The following is a 17,466-nucleotide window of genomic DNA, read 5'->3' as shown; positions in this document are numbered from 1 at the left end:
CTGAGTAGTAGAAGATTGGCACTAGAGAAATTGTTTGAATCTTATACAAAGTCATGTACAGAGTACCGGCAACTTCTACTTCCCTCATCTTGAAGTGTAGTAGAATCTGAGTATGATGAACAAGTCAAGAGAAAGGAACATTTTGATAAAAGATTTCATGATTACATGTTTCTAAGTGTCCATATGAACACAGAGCACATGGTTTTCCACAAGACACTAATGTGCCAATGGTGCCAGCTGACGAACCCACTACAGTTCTTCCTTTCATGGTCTCTCAACATTTACATTCTCCGAAGAGAAATCTGAGTGATATTGGTGAGTTTATGGGAAGTAAGGCAGGTAGTCAAGTGTTTGGTAGTCGCGAGTGTTCGAAGGGAAGAAATAAATCAAGTACTTACAAGTCCAGTTCAGCATCCAGAAAAGCAAAACTGAAACTTGTGAAAGCTCAGTGTGATTTGGAACTTTTACAAAAGGAACAACATATTAAAGTTCAACAGCAGAAAAACGAGGCTGAACTGACAATACTTGAAGCTCAAAGAATGGTAAATGAGGCAGCATTTGAAGTGCTGAATATTGAAGATTCAAATGCTATTTCAGATGTGCTTTCTGGTTTACAACAACAAACTAAATCAGAGACAATTGATTAATATTTCCAGTCATGTAAAGAGCACTTGAAAACCATCTCAAATCTGTAACAACTTATAAGGAACTTTGCAGTTAACGTGGAAGAAAGGATTAAAGATGACAATGTCAGACTGTCTTACTTGATCCAGCATTGTACTGGAATAGCAAAGCAAGCTATTCAAAATTGTGTCATACTCCCACCTGACCAGGGTTACCAAGAGGCTCGCAAAATCCTACAAAGAAACTTTGGACAAAAACACAACATCGTACATGCAACAATAGACAAGGTGGTGAGGGGTCAGCAGGTAAAGGCTCAAGAAATTGATAAGCTTTTGCAATTGGCACGAGATATGAAGAATTGCCATCTGTGTTCTGAACAAATGAATTTCAAAGCAGATATTAACTCGATGGACACACTCGAGAAAGTCATTAAACTGATTAGTTCTGGGGTTGAACCTGAATTCCTACACTTGACAGAATTCCTGGAAAGGAAGTAAGCCATTGCCAATACAAGGTTTGGAAAATTGGTTGGGTCTAAACCAGATGGGGTCAAGGACACCAAATTCAAGGTTAAGGATAAAGTGGTTCAATCGACTGCAAAAGTCACTACATTAGCAACACAGCAGCTTCAGGATGAAGCTAATTCTGAAACGAGATCATACAATACAAATACAAATACAGAGATGTATAATACTAAAGGTGAGAGTAAGCCCGAATGCATATATTGCAAGGGTAATCACAAGTTGCAAAGATGCCATAGATTTTCCTACAAAACATTTCAAGACAAGAAATACTTTGTGCGCAATCAGAGATTGTGTGACTGTTGCCTTGAAGCAAACCCACCCCATTTTGCACGATCATGTCAGAGTGGACATTTCTGTCCGTCGACTGGGTTGTAGAAGACGCCATCACCCCTTACTGCATCCCTTAACATCTCCATTGCCAACAAGTAAACACCTCTAGTAGAACGACCAAATACAAAACAGCAACCTGTTAATTATAATGACACTGTTACTGGTTGTATGCATGATCCAAAAGCTAGTAATGAGGCTAGTAGCAAGGCACGCTGTGGTGCAGTAAGAATTAATCAACCACGTATTGCCCTGCAAGTCATTCCTGTCAAAGTTAGTGCACCAAATGGGGGACCAGAAGTTGAGACCTATGCATTTTTAGATAATGGCTCTGATTATACAATTTGCCTGAATAGTCTAGCAGATAAGTTAAAGTTAGACGGTAAGCCTATCAGCTATACCCTATGTACATTAAATAACGATGTAAAAAAGAATGGACGTGAAGTGCAGCTACATATGAAATCTCTACATTCAAACCAAGGTGTGTACTTAGACTAAGTATGGACAACTGATAATTTGCCTATAGCTGAGAAAAGCATTCCGACAACGAAAGACGTAGCGAGATGGTCTCATTTGCATAACATTGACTTGTTAGAGATAGAAAATAAACAGGTTACAATATTGATTGGTAATGATGTGCCAGAAGCACACTGGGTTTTGGAAGAAAGACGTGGTAAGAAAAACAACCATATGCCATACATACAATATTAGGTTGTTCAGTTATTGGTCTAATGAGTGAAAAAGGAAGACAGAATTCAAGTTGTATTACAGAGTCCTGTATACATTTTATTCAGGTGGATCAAGCCCTTAAGTGTGATTCCCCACTTCAGATTTTAGGGTCTATCTCGTCACAACTGCAATGTATGTATAATGCAGATTTCAGCGAATCTCTGGTTGACACAGTTGGCACTGCCATGGCGATATGATGACCCATGTTTACCAAACAATAAGCCATCTGCTGAGAAAAGACTAAACTTGCTGAAACTTCCACTACAAAGAGATCCCATATTACATCACAAATATAAGTCTGCAGTAGATGATTATATTGCTCAGAGCCATGCCAGGAAAATACCTGACGTTGAATTATTAAACACTACAAATAGACCTGTGTGGTATTTACCTCATCATCCTGTACTCCATCCACAAAAACCTGATAAAGAAAGAGTAGTGTTTGATTGTGCGGCAAAATACAAAGGCACTTCCCTGAATGATCAACTACTTCAAGGTCCCGACCTGAATAACTCATTAGTAGGAGTCTTGCTTCAGTTTTGGAAAGAACCAATAGCAATGGTAGCAGACATCAAGCAAATGTTCCATCAAGTGAGAGTAGCTAAAAGAGATTGTGATGCATTGAGATTTCTCTGGTGGGATGATACTGTTTCGTTAAATAAGCCAGTTGAATATCAGATGTTAGTACACCCCTTTGGTGCAACATCTTCACCCAGTTGTGCTGCATATGCTTTAAGACGAACTGCAGATGACAACAGAGCTGAATTTGACCCACAGGTGGTTGATACAGTACATCGAAACTTTTATGTAGACAATTGTTTAAAATCTGTTGCAACAATAGAAGAGGCTGTGAAACTAGTCAATCATTTATCTGCTATGTTAGCGAAAGGTGGATTCCACTTGACGAAATGGATCTCTAACTCGCGTGAAATATTGGCTATGATATGTCCAACTGAACGAGCTCCATCAGTTGTAAAATTGAATCTTGAAAACCTTCCTATTGATAGAGCACTTGGAATTCAGTGGAATGTGGAAAAAGACGCATTCAGTTTTCGAATTAGTGACAAGCCCAATACCGAAACGTGAAGAGAAATCCTGTCTTACATAGCTTATGATCCACTTGGGTTTGCTGCTCCCATTGTTATGCCAGCAAAGAACTTCTACAAGATTTGTGTAAAATTGGACAGGGTTGGGATGATCCTATACCAGATGAACAACTAACTGTGTGGAGAAAGTGGAAAGACAATCTTTTGTCTTATAGGAAGTTATAGATGTTATAAGCCAACTTGGTTTGGTAAACTACAGACAGCTGAACTTTACAATTTCTCTGATGCATCATTAGCAGGATATGGAGTAATCTCATATCTCCGCCTTATAAATGCTAATGGTGAAATTCACTGTTGTCTTGTAATGGGGAAGTCGAGGGTCCCATCTCTTAAAACCGCGGCTGTCCCTAGATTGGAGTTAACGGCAGCAACTGTATCTGTGAAGGTTAGTCGACAAATTCAAAGTGAACTGCAACTACCTATACATAGAGTATTCTTTCGGACAGACTCTACGATTGTAATTCAGCACATTCGTAATTCAGATAAAAGGTTTCACACCTTCGTTGCGAATAGACTACCCCATCGCAGTGGTATTATGTTTCTTCTGGGTCCAATCCAGCTGACCAAGCTTCTCGTGGAATCCGTGTTGCCGAAGTAAAAAATAAACTATTCCAGCAATGGTTCAAAGGTCCCCAATTTCTATGGCAACAACAATCCAATTGGCCATTGCAACCTGATGACCTATTGGAAATTTCTGCGAATGACAAAGAATTAAAAAGTAAGAAATCCCAAATCTGTGCAATGCATACGAATACTAAAGCAGAGAATGATGTTGTGAACTTGTTACTCCATAGGTTTTCATCATGGTACAAATTACAGATCTCAGTTGCATGGCTGCTTCGCTATAAAAGCTACCTAATGTTCAATTCTGGAAAACATAAGCACACAACCATCAGAGGACCAATAACTGTGGCAGAACTATCACCAGCTGTTAACGAAATAGTGAAATTAGTTCAGAAACAAACATTTCCGAAGAAGATGGCAAACTTAAAGAAGCAGCCAGATATTGATGGATATATTAGCCCTTTACGTAAATTGAATCCCATGTTAATTGATGGTATCTTACGTGTAGGAGGAAGACTTGCCAATGCTCCAATGAATGTTGAGTTTATACAGCCTATCATCTTGCCTTCAAATCATCATGTGACAGAACTGGTCATACACCATTACCATTATAAGGAAGGTCATGTAGGTGCAAATCATGTATTGGCAGGTATTCACAAGCAATTTTGGATCATCAGGGGTTATTCTACAGTGAGATGTGTGACGAGTAAATGCATAACATGTAGACGTTGGAATTCGCAGCCGAGTAAACAAATTATGGCACCACTTCCAGGAGCAAGAGTGACACCTGGTGACCCACCATTCTCCTCAGTTGGTATAGATTACTTTGGGCCAGTGTTAGTTAAATGGAGACGTGGTACAACAAAACGCTATGGATGTGTCTTTACCTGTTTGGCTATCAGTGCTGTGCATATCGAAGTCGCTCATGAACTATCAACTGACTCCTTCATTCAAGCTGTATGGCGGTTCATTAGTCGCCGAGGACCACCAACAGACCTTTACAGTGATAATGGTACGAACTTCAAAGGGACAGAATTAGAGCTAAAACAATCCATTACAAGGTGGAACCGTGAGCGAATAATTGATAGTTTTCGCCGAAGAAACATACAGTGGCACTTCAATCCACCAGCAGCCAGCCATGCAGGTGGAGTTTGGGAAAGAATGATCCGTTCAATTAGAAAGATTCTTCGCTCACTACTGGGAAATAAGCTGTTAGATGATGAGACTCTATTAACATTCTTGGCAGAGGTAGAGAAAATTCTGAATGATAGACCATTATTTAAAACGTCCAGTGATCCATGCGACGCAAGACCTATCACTCCGAATGACCTGTTGCTATTGCGTCCCAATCCATGTATAACAGCAAACCCTATAGTTAAAGACAATATACACAACTATAGACAACTTCTGGAAAAGATGGATTAATGAGTATTTACCAACACTACATGAAAGACAGTGTTGGTTGTATCAGCGACGAAATATGGCTGTTGGAGATATGGTTCTGATGGTTGGTGAAAATTTACCCAGAGGACAATGGCCAAAGGCAATTGTTGAAAGAACATTTCCAGATAAATATGGTATGGTTCGCCAGGCTTATATCAGAACATCGAATGGATGCTTTCGTGGAGACGTTCGCAAACTCTGTCTACTAGAAGGGAATATGGATGATGGAAGTACCCAGAAGAGTGGAACAAGCAGTGGTAAATGTTTGTCTAATGATAATGAGGATGAAAAGATACCAATAAGTACTCCTGGAAGGAAAATGGTATGCCCTAAAGAACAAAGGAAAGATGAATCTATATCTTGTCCTCGACGCAGTGCAAGGCTTTATAATAAAAGATAAGTGAACAATTTGTTATCACAATGATCCACCATGAACTTTGTTCACTTATTTAATAATTTAATGTATATAAGTGGAAATTACTAGCATTGCACTTGAATATATATGTAAAAAAAGGCTAAATTGTGTGGTGAGCCTTTCGGGGCCGGTATGTAAGTGCAAGCTACCTGTGCAGTGATTGGCTCTTTACTCAGTAATGCAGCTGTTATGGTTTATTGTTCAGTTCTTTTGTTTAAATCCAAAATTTGCATAGTTGACCCCTGACCCCTGGCTGCCTTCAACCATGTGGCAGCTCAGTGTTTCAGTGTGGTTCCAGTCTTCTAGTTTCTTTGAGCCAAGATTAGGTACGGCACAGTGGTGGTTTGGTTTACTTGTCCCGAAAGACGTCACTATTCAAGAACCGTGTCACATGTCTCTATGTGTATTGTAAATCGTGTACATAGAATAAATGGAAGTCACGTGTTACTTTATGGTGTCATTATACTTGTAAATCTCCGTGGGGTTTTCGATCCTACATAACATGTACATCTCAATCTCTTGTCATAATTACAATACTGCATGTAGTAAGTCAACATCACATTCATCGTAAATCAATACATTGTGGGGCGATAACAATAGTCAGTTACACATGGCTTAAATCTTTTGCAGAAACTAAAAACGAAATGTTTAAAAAGACTCATAAATAAGCCAGAAATTGTCACTATAAGTGTTACGTCATGAGGGCATCGTGGGAAAGCTTTTATGAATTTGAAAATCATTTAACCTCACAGTATCTCTTTTCACAACAGCATTTTATTGAAGCCCAACATGATAACATGTTCAAATTCAGGGTTGAGCTCATATCCGACCTCGACTATGTAACGAAGCCGAAATCACACTCTGTATCGCCTTCTTTAAAACGTTATATCAAAATTCGGGCGCCGAGGAGCAGATAGACTGGCAAAGTCGGGACTTCTTTTTTATTTTACAAAAAATTTAATTTAGCCTTTTTGATCGAAAACTAGCGAAAGAATTCCCGACTGGACGCATCTGCAAACGAACCCCTACGTTGGAGTGAAAACCGGAGTGGAATCACTCCGGTGATTATGCTAATTAAAACTTGTTGCCGAGCATTGACAACGAATCAGAGTGCAGCTGTATACGTCATATCATATATATGTTAATGTACGTGACCTTTCACTTATGAAGTCCCATCGATTATGAAAGACTACTTATATACATTGGACATTTAAATCGACTTTTTTCAGTAAACATGCATGAAAATATCGCCTAAAAAGTATCCATCTCTGTCTACTTCCACACACCTACTCATGAATAACTAATGACATCATGAATAATTAATAGCAGTCAAATGCTCGCAGATGCGTCCAGTCGGGATTTCTTTAGCGGCCATGTTAGCTTTCGCGATCACTCTCAATAGACTAAATTAACAATTAACACACGAAAAAAGTCTCGACTTTGCTAGTCTAAAGAGCAGACATAGTATTATTTTTTTATGGAAAACTTGAGATGAATGAATTGCAACACCCATATGATGGGAAAGGTATGTGCTGGTCGTAAGCGGTAATTGGGGACACATCGTTTGCCACATTCATTCTTGTTTTCACGGAGCGAACGTGTTCCACGTACATGTAGGCCCCTGTCTCCTGTCAATTGGTGGGAGGCGAAATAGTTAGTCCCAGATAAAATGCGTCCATGTATACTCAGCAAGTGTATCTACAACAAACAAGCAACAGTCATGATTACACATCCGTTGATAAATCTACAAAGATATCTTGATCCGTTCATCGATGGTTGTGAAATGTACGTTATTGGTTTACAACAAGTGTAAAATGTGTATAGTGCTACGGTAATTTTTTTGTTTCAAAAGTGTCAGTATTCTGACAATATATTAAACAAATTATTACGTTTGAAACATAAATAGAGGAATCTGTGTATTATAGAAATATACATTATTTATCAGAATGTCAGTTTGAGCTCATAAATTGGTGAAATTGGTTGAATTTCATCGTTAATTCGTTGAAAGCCAATAATAGAAAATATGAGAAAGGCATTGAGCACTTTTGACGAGGCACTAAAAGACAATGTTTTTGAGCTGTAGATGACGGTCCAATGAGAGACAAAGTTATACTATTAGTAGACAAGGCGTGGATTTTGTGACAGTTTGATAACAGTGATTGAAAGTTTAGGAAAACAAATGTCAGACAAAGCGAGCGCATATAGCTTGGCATATGACGCATTGTCTAAGAGTTGGTTTAGTAGAAATAATTACAAATCTGCCATTCAATGTTATAAATTGGCAAAGGAATGTGTCCCTGATCACGTAGATTCCTTGTTTGGGTACACTAGATTGAAAGAAAAAACAGAAAACCAAGTTGAATACTTGATAAAATCCCTGCAATTACCGAGAAAGAAACTCAGCCACAAAAGATTTTGACATTGAAACCTCACCATGGAGGTTCCAGAGTGCATTAAGGTAAATGCCTTTTGAAGAAAGGCTGTGAAGTCGAAGCTCTTCAAAATGTAGATAGAGCATTGGAAGATGATGGGAACAATCCCATTGTCATACAAAGGGTCGGGGAGATTTACCGCAAATTGGGGGAAATTTGATGATGCAACTGAAATACTTGAGGAAGTATCAAATGTGATTAGTGATTAAAAGGTTTTTCAAAACGAAGCATGGTAAAAAGACTTCGCAGTTTTATTAAAATGTTTCAATTATTTTCATGAATATTCTATGACAGATCCTAGTAACATAACAGCAAAATCACATTAAATGCGGAAAACAAGGCCCAGTTGATATGCAGAGTTAATAAAATGCGAGGATGACGATGATAAAGCAAGCGTTCATTGCAATTTTGAAAAATTTCTAAATATGCAGGGGGAGAAACATAACTCTGTTGAACAGTACAAGTCAGCAATTAGATCTGCTCCATATAGGTGGGTGGAAGGGAATCTGCTACGATTTTGAAAGGAAATATGCAAACAAGATTAGTTTATGTTAAACAAGATTTAGAAGTTCTTGATAGGATGGGTTAATTCTAAAACTGGATATTTGGATAGTGCCTCGTTCTATTATGAGAGAGCACACGAAGTAGACTCGTCAGACCAAAATTTACTACTAATATTTGTAGACGTTTGTGTACAAGTAGAAAACATTGTTAAAACAGATAAATACATTGAATGTATGGAACAGAATAAGCTTGGAGAAAGCAGGATTAAGTTTTCTAGATCAGTTCAGCAACTTGGACGAATGCAAAGCACTAATCATTGTACTTGCAGCAGTTTGAATTCCTTATATTGATAATAATATCTCATCAATGGCTTGGTGTCTATGCTTAACATTTTCTGGAATGGCATCTAAGAGACCAATCTATTTCACTTTTTGCATTAAAGAAAATTCCCCATGTGCTATTGTTCCCTATGCTACAATGCATTCTTCGTCAAATAAATCTGGAACTCTATATCTTTTGCAGCTTGATTCCCTTTTAATACATTTTTGTTTTACTCTCCAAAGTTTCAAAGGATTCCCACAAGAAGTCAGTACAGTACAGTTGATTTGCTTTTGTTTTATAACTACATTTGAAGATGACGTTTTCCCCTTTGCTCTCAAGCAGTTCTTTCAATAAATAACTTATATTGATGAAACTTGTCTGGATTCACAGCTTTTAACCCATAGTAGTCTCTGTTTTTTCTTCATGATATGAAGGTCTGTCATCCCAATCCCCCTTCATTGTTTTAGTGACAATTTCTTATTTTTTCATGATTATATTGCAGTTTTCAAATTGTCCATAGCTTTGTTAATATTTATTGTTCTCTTTTGGTTATGAGAGAAGTATATTCCTACTATTTTAATGGGAGATGTGGATCATTTAAACCTGAATAATATTTCCTGTCTGTATTGCCATTTACCGAGCTAGATCGCCTTTTTTCATTGTTTGATCTAATAGCCACCAGCAAGATTTCAGACAAAGAACAGTGGGGACAGGGGATCGCTCTGTCTTACTTCCCCTTCTACCTCAAAATACCCAATACTAGACCCTTTTTTCATAACACAGCAACTCTCCCGAAGAGCTTCTCTATAGGCAAACAGTACTGCATCGAGATACCTATCCCAATGCTTAGGCCGTTCCTGGTACATGCGTTTCAACATACTTTTCAAAGTAGCATTAAACCGCTAATCCAAGCCATTACATGATGGGTGATACAAACTGTGTTCCTAAATCAATTATAACTTTTGTTGGCTACACCAACTCTGCTATATATACTGACTAATGCGTCAGCAACCACCTCAGAAGTAATTTTCTTTAATGCTACAGATTCATTGTACTGTGATGCATAGTCTGCAACAGTTAAAATGTACCTATGACCTTCTCAGTCACTGGACAGATCGGACCAATCAAATCCATACCTATGATTTGAAATAACTGACTCATAAGAAATTGCTAGTACTTGATTACGGTAACACATTGGTACTAAGTGGGAACACATACGTCCTCTATCAACATGAGATGACTGAAACTCCCTATACATCAGCCCCATGTTCATCCAAAACCTTGCCTGAGTGTTACGACCTGTGATCAACCCTCACCTATACTCACCTACTTTCCAGGAATCACAATCCCACTAATGACATCTTGAGAAAGACACTCACAGAACTCACAGTGGACGGGGGTTCTTTCACTGCTGGAATGGGGTAGACTAGACAATAGTACTGGAAATAAAATACTTACACACCAAAATATCAATTTAAAGCTGGTTTTAATACTTCTCAAAATAATTACAAGAAACAAAACACAGAATAATACAATGCATAAATTAACTAAATTAGGGGATTGTCTAGGGAAATGTGCATTGGAGATAACTCACAGTTCCAATGAAAAAATATGACAGTCAAAGGCTTTCTGCAACACAACAACGAAGGAGTCTTGCTTGCAGAAGAATGCTGTTATTCTGGAGGGCACCGCTGATCACAGAGCAGTTCCATACAACCATACAAGTCCCACAGAATGATGATTGAAGCCTGTATCACTTGTCTCACCATATTGCAGCAGCAACTTAACTAGTAAATTAATATAGCCTATCAATTTTTCTAAACTGTTAGGACAAAGGCAGCCATAATGGCTGACGTCACTAATGTCAACAAAGCGGTAATGTCTAAAGTTACGATTGAAACAAGTTATTATAATCGTAGCACAACATTAAAATACCCAAACAATAACGTAGTAACGAATACTAACATTTTAGAACATTTTCAATTTTTTTCGGTATAAAATGCCATGGTCAATTTCGATTCACAGACGGCAAATCTGGCAACAAAATAAACTAGCGATATTTTAATTTTTTTCGAGAACATTGAAACCTCGAGTATCACATAACATTCGCACAGAAGTCGGTGATGCTACTACGTCGATCTTTCGACTTAATGAGCTTTATTTCTAGTTTAATGGACACACATGAAAAACGAACGGAGATAGCAATGTAAGCGATGACGTCTTAGTGGTTGATCACTCATCAAAGTGAAGTCAAAGGATAATTAACATATCTAACAATAGAGTTTCCTAACAGTTATTCTAGTAATCGTGATCAACCAAACACATGACAGAGATATGTTCAGATATATGAAAATTCACAAGATGATGTATACTCCAATAATTTATCTTTAGTTGGAAACCCATACTAATTATTCAAACTCGCATTATATTTCATCACACGATGATCATTATATAAATAATAATCAATGAAGCGTTTGTAAACTTAATTAGTTTGTGCAGTGATGTTGACATCACTTGCTAAATGCATTTGAAAGTAATAGACCCTCCCAAAATCATCTGATGCTTCGGGATGACAGAATTTAAGTATAATATTAATAATAATACTCTGGCTTATTTGGATAAAGTGCCCTTTAAATTATATGTGATATTCATTTGCAGTTATTGCAAGTTTTCAGAGTGAAAAAAAACTCGTCTGCATTGTTGATTGTACGTCGATATAACATGACCTGAGATATGTGGCAGATAAAATCATACTTTTATCGTGTATCGTGATTCCATCAGTGCAAAGCAAGCCATGATGATGGTTGTGAAGACGACCACTAGTGTTATTCACTAGTGTTATAGCAACTGACGCTGGTAATTCTGGACACTCTTTCATCGCCTGGGATATCCACAGATTGATTACATTCTCAGTGGTGGTTCACATAAATTTAAATGTATTATGAATAAATCTGAATTTTCAATATATGTCATTTTTCAGCTATTCGAGAAATTAGCCAACCTGAGTTGGAATCATTAGTGAGGCGTTTTAAGAAAGAAGGATAATTCTTACAAACGTGCATGTCCATCAAAATCAAAATATTTAGTGCTCATTTTACATGTTTTTATTTTTAATTCTGTGTTAGTGATAAATCATTTAGCAATTCATGTGTTATCGCATCCTATCTACAGACCATGTGTTTAGTGCAGGTGTTCGACGGAATATCTAGAAGCACTGCTTTTGGAATAGATTCCAGGATCAATGTACTTATAGAACTCACGAACTATATTAGCTGATTTGACTGCGGACAGTTTGGCCAGGCTAATCACGTCTACGTCTCTGCAGAAACGTTGTTCCGGGATACTTTTACTCGCAACGTACTTGAACAGTGAGGTTAACCAATCACTCCCACTTATATCATAGCCGGGCTGTATTTCGACTAGGAACTGGAAAAGTTTCCCAAATTCAGTGGTGAAATTATCCCATGCGTACAAGCTTTTCTTTACTCGTAATGGGTCATGTTCATACAGGCAGACAAAGTTACAATATTGATTTGGCGGAGCAATTCCATAGTGGCACAGTTGAAAATCGGACAAGCACTTCTGAAGAAGTTTCGAAACTTCATTCAGTACACTGCTTGCACTAGCCAAACTAAAGCTGGCTGGCTGATTGCAAAGTTCTTCACTCAGAAGTGTTGTGTATTTCTTGTATAAATCGTGTAGAATCGGTAGTATTGGAGTAAGAATAGTATCAAGAGTTGTCCGCATATTTCGTAGACGTTTGTTGACCCTCCTACTGTTGGTCCATCGTCGTTCTCTCAATACCTCCGGATGGGTAACATTATATAACACTACTGCACAATCACTGAACCACTACTCCTCATACTTTTGGTCGTCTGGATATTTAGCTAGAACTTCGAGAAGGTTGATGGTGCCACTTAATGAGCCATGCTCTGCCGCTACTGAAAACATTTGTCTGGCTTTGTGTTTCAACCCAATGTTTCGTATTCCATGCCATATGTTCAAGTTCAAAAGTGTCATCATCACCGCATTTGTTTCTGTATTCCTGTAATTTCGAAACATTTTTTGTTTTTTCAAATAAACTGACTAGTTTAGCTGCTGCGACGACTGTAGGGTCAATTTCATATGATTTCTCGTAGTAAAAGCCTGCACTGACGTTGTGGTCAAGCATCTTGTATACCAATCCGACTAATCGTAGAGCATTCACATCTTCTGGATGTTCCCTCAACTGTATAATAGTGCTGCTTTTTGACCACTGTACCCACAAGACTGAATACTTATACATGTTGTATAATACTTAATTGCCAACTTTTCATCTTTTTGCTTCAAAGCCTTCACTTTCTTTCCTTGCACGTAATCTTTGTTTTGGAGACCATCAAGAAAAGTTGCATACGCTAAATAAGCATCCGGTCTATCATTAGTTTCAACCAGGAAATGGTAGAGCACTGAATAATTCATTTGATATTTCTATATTACCGATTTCTTTGTATGTCTGTGCTTTACCATGCATTGCGAGGAAAAATGTCGACTTTGATTTATTTACTGCCAGGTCGAAGTATCTAATTGCAGCCTGCAAAGCCTGTCCTGTCAATTGCCTTAAGTTTTTGTGCCATTTTTCTATAAATTACCCCAATGTGGTAATGAATGAATGATGACTCGGGTTCTATGGCCAATGCTGTATTGTAAAGCTCCATGGCTTTGTTCAAATTGTTTTTCGATTCATAATATTGAGCCACTCGTTGGACTACAGTAACACGGTCTCTACCATAATCTAGCGCTTTTTCAAAATGCCACTCCGCCTCAAAATCGGAATGCCTGCGATTCGCGTTTAAGGCTAGGTATACCCTGGCAAGAATGTGGGCCTCGTTTATCTGCAGAATCTTGTTGTATATGATCTCTTCTTGGGAAGCCCCCTGGCCCGAGTCAGCAGTGGAAGAGTGTCGAGAGTGGAGACGAGCTTTACCAAACATCCACGATTCTTGAATCGGGAGAACATCTAATGCTTTATCAAAGCACTCTATTCCCCTTTCAATGTTTGCTTGACTAAACCAACTCAACGCAAATGCTTGGTGGGCTTGTATATAAGCAAAAACTTTGGGTCTATTTATCTGATGAATGTATTTCTTCAACTCGGTTATGACTATTTTAACATCTTCATATTCCCCTAAAAGAAACAATACATGTGCTTTGTCAGCAAGCACCACTATTCGATCACCGATTTGTCCTTCTTTGTCTGTCATTCTTGTGATGTCATCATGTGCTTTATCAAACCATTCTAGAGATTCATGTGGGTCTCTCTCACCAGGTTTATGTAGCGGTGACATGCATAGGTAACCTCTAAGTGATTTAGATGGTACAGGCACATAGTCAGGGTTGTCACGTAAGTGATGGTCCAAATGGCTCATCACAGTCTGAAAATAACATTTGTAAAGATAAAAAAAATCCCAATCCACATAACGCAGCCTCTATGCTAACTATCAAAATGTGCAAATTACACTTATAAATGACATGTTAACCATAGCGTATACACGTTCACATTGCTTAAAATACTCTTAACAAATCTCACCTTAATGTTTGCGTCATCATCAAGTTTCCACTGAAAATGTGAAGGAAGAGTGTCCAAAAAGGTTCCTATTACCAATGCATCGTCCATCTAAGGATAAATGAATATATATGACATGTGATAATAGTAGTCCATCTTGATTGTTATCTATTAAACAAAGCCCTGATTGTTCTTATACCCCCTACACCAATCTTGCAACATGTTTGAATATGATGAAGCAGTATACATTTATTTTAAATGTAGTTATATTTTACAATAAAGGGCGATCTATTACATGGTATTGGGTCGATATTTACCACGCAGTGACGTCCAGTGCCCTATACATTGTATCACATCTCACGGTTGTTACGCATGATGTGATTGGATGAGACTGGACATTACATGGTATATTGCCCGTCGAGTGGTTATTACATGGTTTATCACATGGATGACGTCACCAAACTACTGCGCAACGATACTGCGCATGAAGTTGTCGTTCGCTATTCTGGTGCTGCCCCGGCCGCTGTTACTGTCAGACAGCCAGAATAGATATTGAGTAAGATACTATGTTTTGCTGAATATTCTTTATATACAAAAGTGTACGGTACCTCCGTCACTGAAACGTCGCAACCGGGATCGCTGCGGCGAGTTTTAAGCTGTGATGCTCACCGCGAACGCTGAGTGACTAGAGAATAGAAAAAGTAGTACGTTCGTGGAATAGTCATTGCAATCACTTCCACGGCATTCTTGACATTGTTAACTAGTAGGTGGTGAAATAACTAGCGTTTGAAAAGATCTCATTTCATTCCAATAATTTTAAACTCGATAAATTTAGTGATTCATACTGCAGAAACAAGATTAAACGTGTATTAACGTTTATTTTGCAGTCTTGTCAGCAAACAATGTATGTATGCTATTGAGTAATGTGAAATTTGATATAATAGATAAAATATTTTTTTTTTCAAATATAAGTTATTTTTTGCGAGAGTTGATGGGAGAGGTGTATGGCCATTCTGATTAAAATGAGATCTTAGTTTTGGCTTTGTTTTTGTATATTTATTTTATTTTATTTTATTTTGATGTAGTATTTTTTTTTTGAAATTGTGGTAAATGTGAAAGCCAACAATGCCTATATGTAAGTCCTGTTCAAATTTCGCGTAAGTAACAGCCAGTCACATATGCCCCTTTTATACAGGCTGTCGGTTGTTTACTTTTCAGTGTAGCGATACTCTACGGGCAATCTTTCTGTACATTGTATCTGACTTGAATAAACCATCAATAGAAAATTACTAGTATATTTTTTTATTTACAAAAGAGATTCCACACCATTTTACAATTTTTGTCATGACATTGAATATTTTGTTCACTTCCAACAAATTTGTACACTTCCTGGTGCATCTTCGTCAGCCAAGGCTCAGTCATCGCTTCAATCAAACACTGAGCATAATTATCTAGAATGGAAGCAAAAAATAAGTAAATCGTAATGATTAGAACACTGTAAACAGCTACAGTAAACAATGCAAATTGATTTTAAATTGTATAACGGTCAGCTCAATTACTTTAATAAAGAGTTATTGTATAATGTACAAAATGTTGATACATTTTGATGAGTATTTACAGCTACGGCCTCAATACCGTAGACGATTTTGGCCCGATCGTCAACAAAATATCACCCGTCTCCAGGGCAAGCGACTGGAAAAAGATACCGGTGTTCGGTCGAACCGGTGAAAACAATCGTCACTCCTGGAATAACAATGCAGTACGCAAAATAAAGAGCTAAACTGGAACCATTCAAGACACAATATAAACATAAAAATAAAAGATGACTTTCGTTGCATTTGACAATGATAAACTTACCGTGTTTTTCCCGATCTTTTTCGTCGCTAACGTCGGTATAATCTGCCATTTTATTTGAGTGTGTTTGCGGCCTGCCTCTGCCCGGTGTACGTCATCAGGTGCGCTATAGAAGGAGGTCTGTGATTCGTTGACTAAAATCGTCGATAGTGGGTATCATTGAAATCTCGTTACATAGGCAGAGGCTCAGATGTATATAGGGGCGGAATTAAACAAAAATCACAAAATCAAAGTAAAACAATAAAATAAAAAGGCATTAATACCAAAAGTAATCAACAAAAAAATAAAAATAAGTTTATAGCCAAAATAATTAAATCCCGTAAACTACATCAGTTTTTAATCAGATTGTTTATAATAATATATATCACATTAAGCAGATTTATCCGTGAATAAACAAATAAAACAGCGCAAATTAAACTATGTCAGTAGTGCGATGTTCGTCATGTACATTGACCACTTGCTTTCAATGGTGTACGTGTTACAATCGGTACAGAACACATATTTACGTTCAGTAGATCTCCACCTACCTCGATTTAGCGGGTTTGGGTAAACGGCGGAACTACGTACACAGTTGTTGTTGCTGTTGTATATGAACTCTGGGTAGGAAACGGGAACATGAACGTGGAAAAGATATTGACAGACTCCCCAGTAAACGAAACGCCTCAGAGTTACCTTGACCTTTTAAGGTAGAGATGCAGGTTTGTGGGCACTTGGGAGTGAATTTTTTTTTTGCTTTTTATTATCCAAAAAGTTTTGGCTATAGACTGTTGACATTTTGTAGAATTGTGAATAGTGGAACATACTCAAAAACGATTTTAAAATATAGATAACTGGTGCAAAATTATCTCTTTTGAATGCTTAGCAAGATTTACCAAGGCTGTACATAAATAATAAAAAAAAACATGGTGGAAAAAAAGAAATGACGGGATCTCCATATTATGCACTGTATTTAACTTTTTACAAAACGATAATACATTTAAATTTGAAACTGTAACAGCCATTTTAATTATGAGCATTAGCAAACTTCTTACTGAGTGAATTGTTATGCAAATGAGCAATCATCTCAGCTTCTTTTTAGTGC

The 17,466-nt window shown here is 37.6% G+C and overlaps 3 protein-coding genes across 3 annotated transcripts; 2 read left to right on the top strand and 1 right to left on the bottom strand.

Moving 5' to 3' along the window:
• The first annotated feature begins 2,345 nt into the window (after positions 1–2,345).
• Positions 2,346–3,290, top strand: LOC144362702 (uncharacterized). Its single transcript, XM_078013836.1, has one exon. The coding sequence runs from the start codon at positions 2,346–2,348 to the stop codon at positions 3,288–3,290; it is 945 nt and encodes a 314-aa protein (XP_077869962.1).
• Positions 3,291–3,614: 324 nt separating this feature from the next.
• LOC102801063 (uncharacterized) lies at positions 3,615–5,299 on the top strand. The gene is made up of 2 exons (XM_006823282.1): positions 3,615–3,695; positions 3,824–5,299. The coding sequence occupies exons 1-2, from the start codon at positions 3,615–3,617 to the stop codon at positions 5,297–5,299; spliced, it is 1,557 nt and encodes a 518-aa protein (XP_006823345.1).
• Positions 5,300–13,548: 8,249 nt separating this feature from the next.
• Positions 13,549–17,044, bottom strand: LOC146729481 (interferon-induced protein with tetratricopeptide repeats 5-like). Its single transcript, XM_085495864.1, has 3 exons — positions 16,913–17,044; positions 14,556–14,642; positions 13,549–14,400 (listed from the first exon to the last, which is right to left on the bottom strand). Exons 2-3 carry the CDS (start codon positions 14,640–14,642, stop codon positions 13,549–13,551), a joined length of 939 nt encoding a protein of 312 aa, XP_085351990.1. The 5' UTR covers positions 16,913–17,044.
• Between the last annotated feature and the right edge of the window lie 422 nt (positions 17,045–17,466).

This window comes from Saccoglossus kowalevskii, chromosome 22 (genome assembly GCF_978046115.1).
Source record: "Saccoglossus kowalevskii chromosome 22, keSacKowa6.1, whole genome shotgun sequence".
Taxonomy (NCBI): Eukaryota; Metazoa; Hemichordata; class Enteropneusta; family Harrimaniidae; genus Saccoglossus; species Saccoglossus kowalevskii.
Note: the sequence above shows the minus strand (reverse complement) of the source record. Positions and strands in the feature narration are given on the sequence as shown.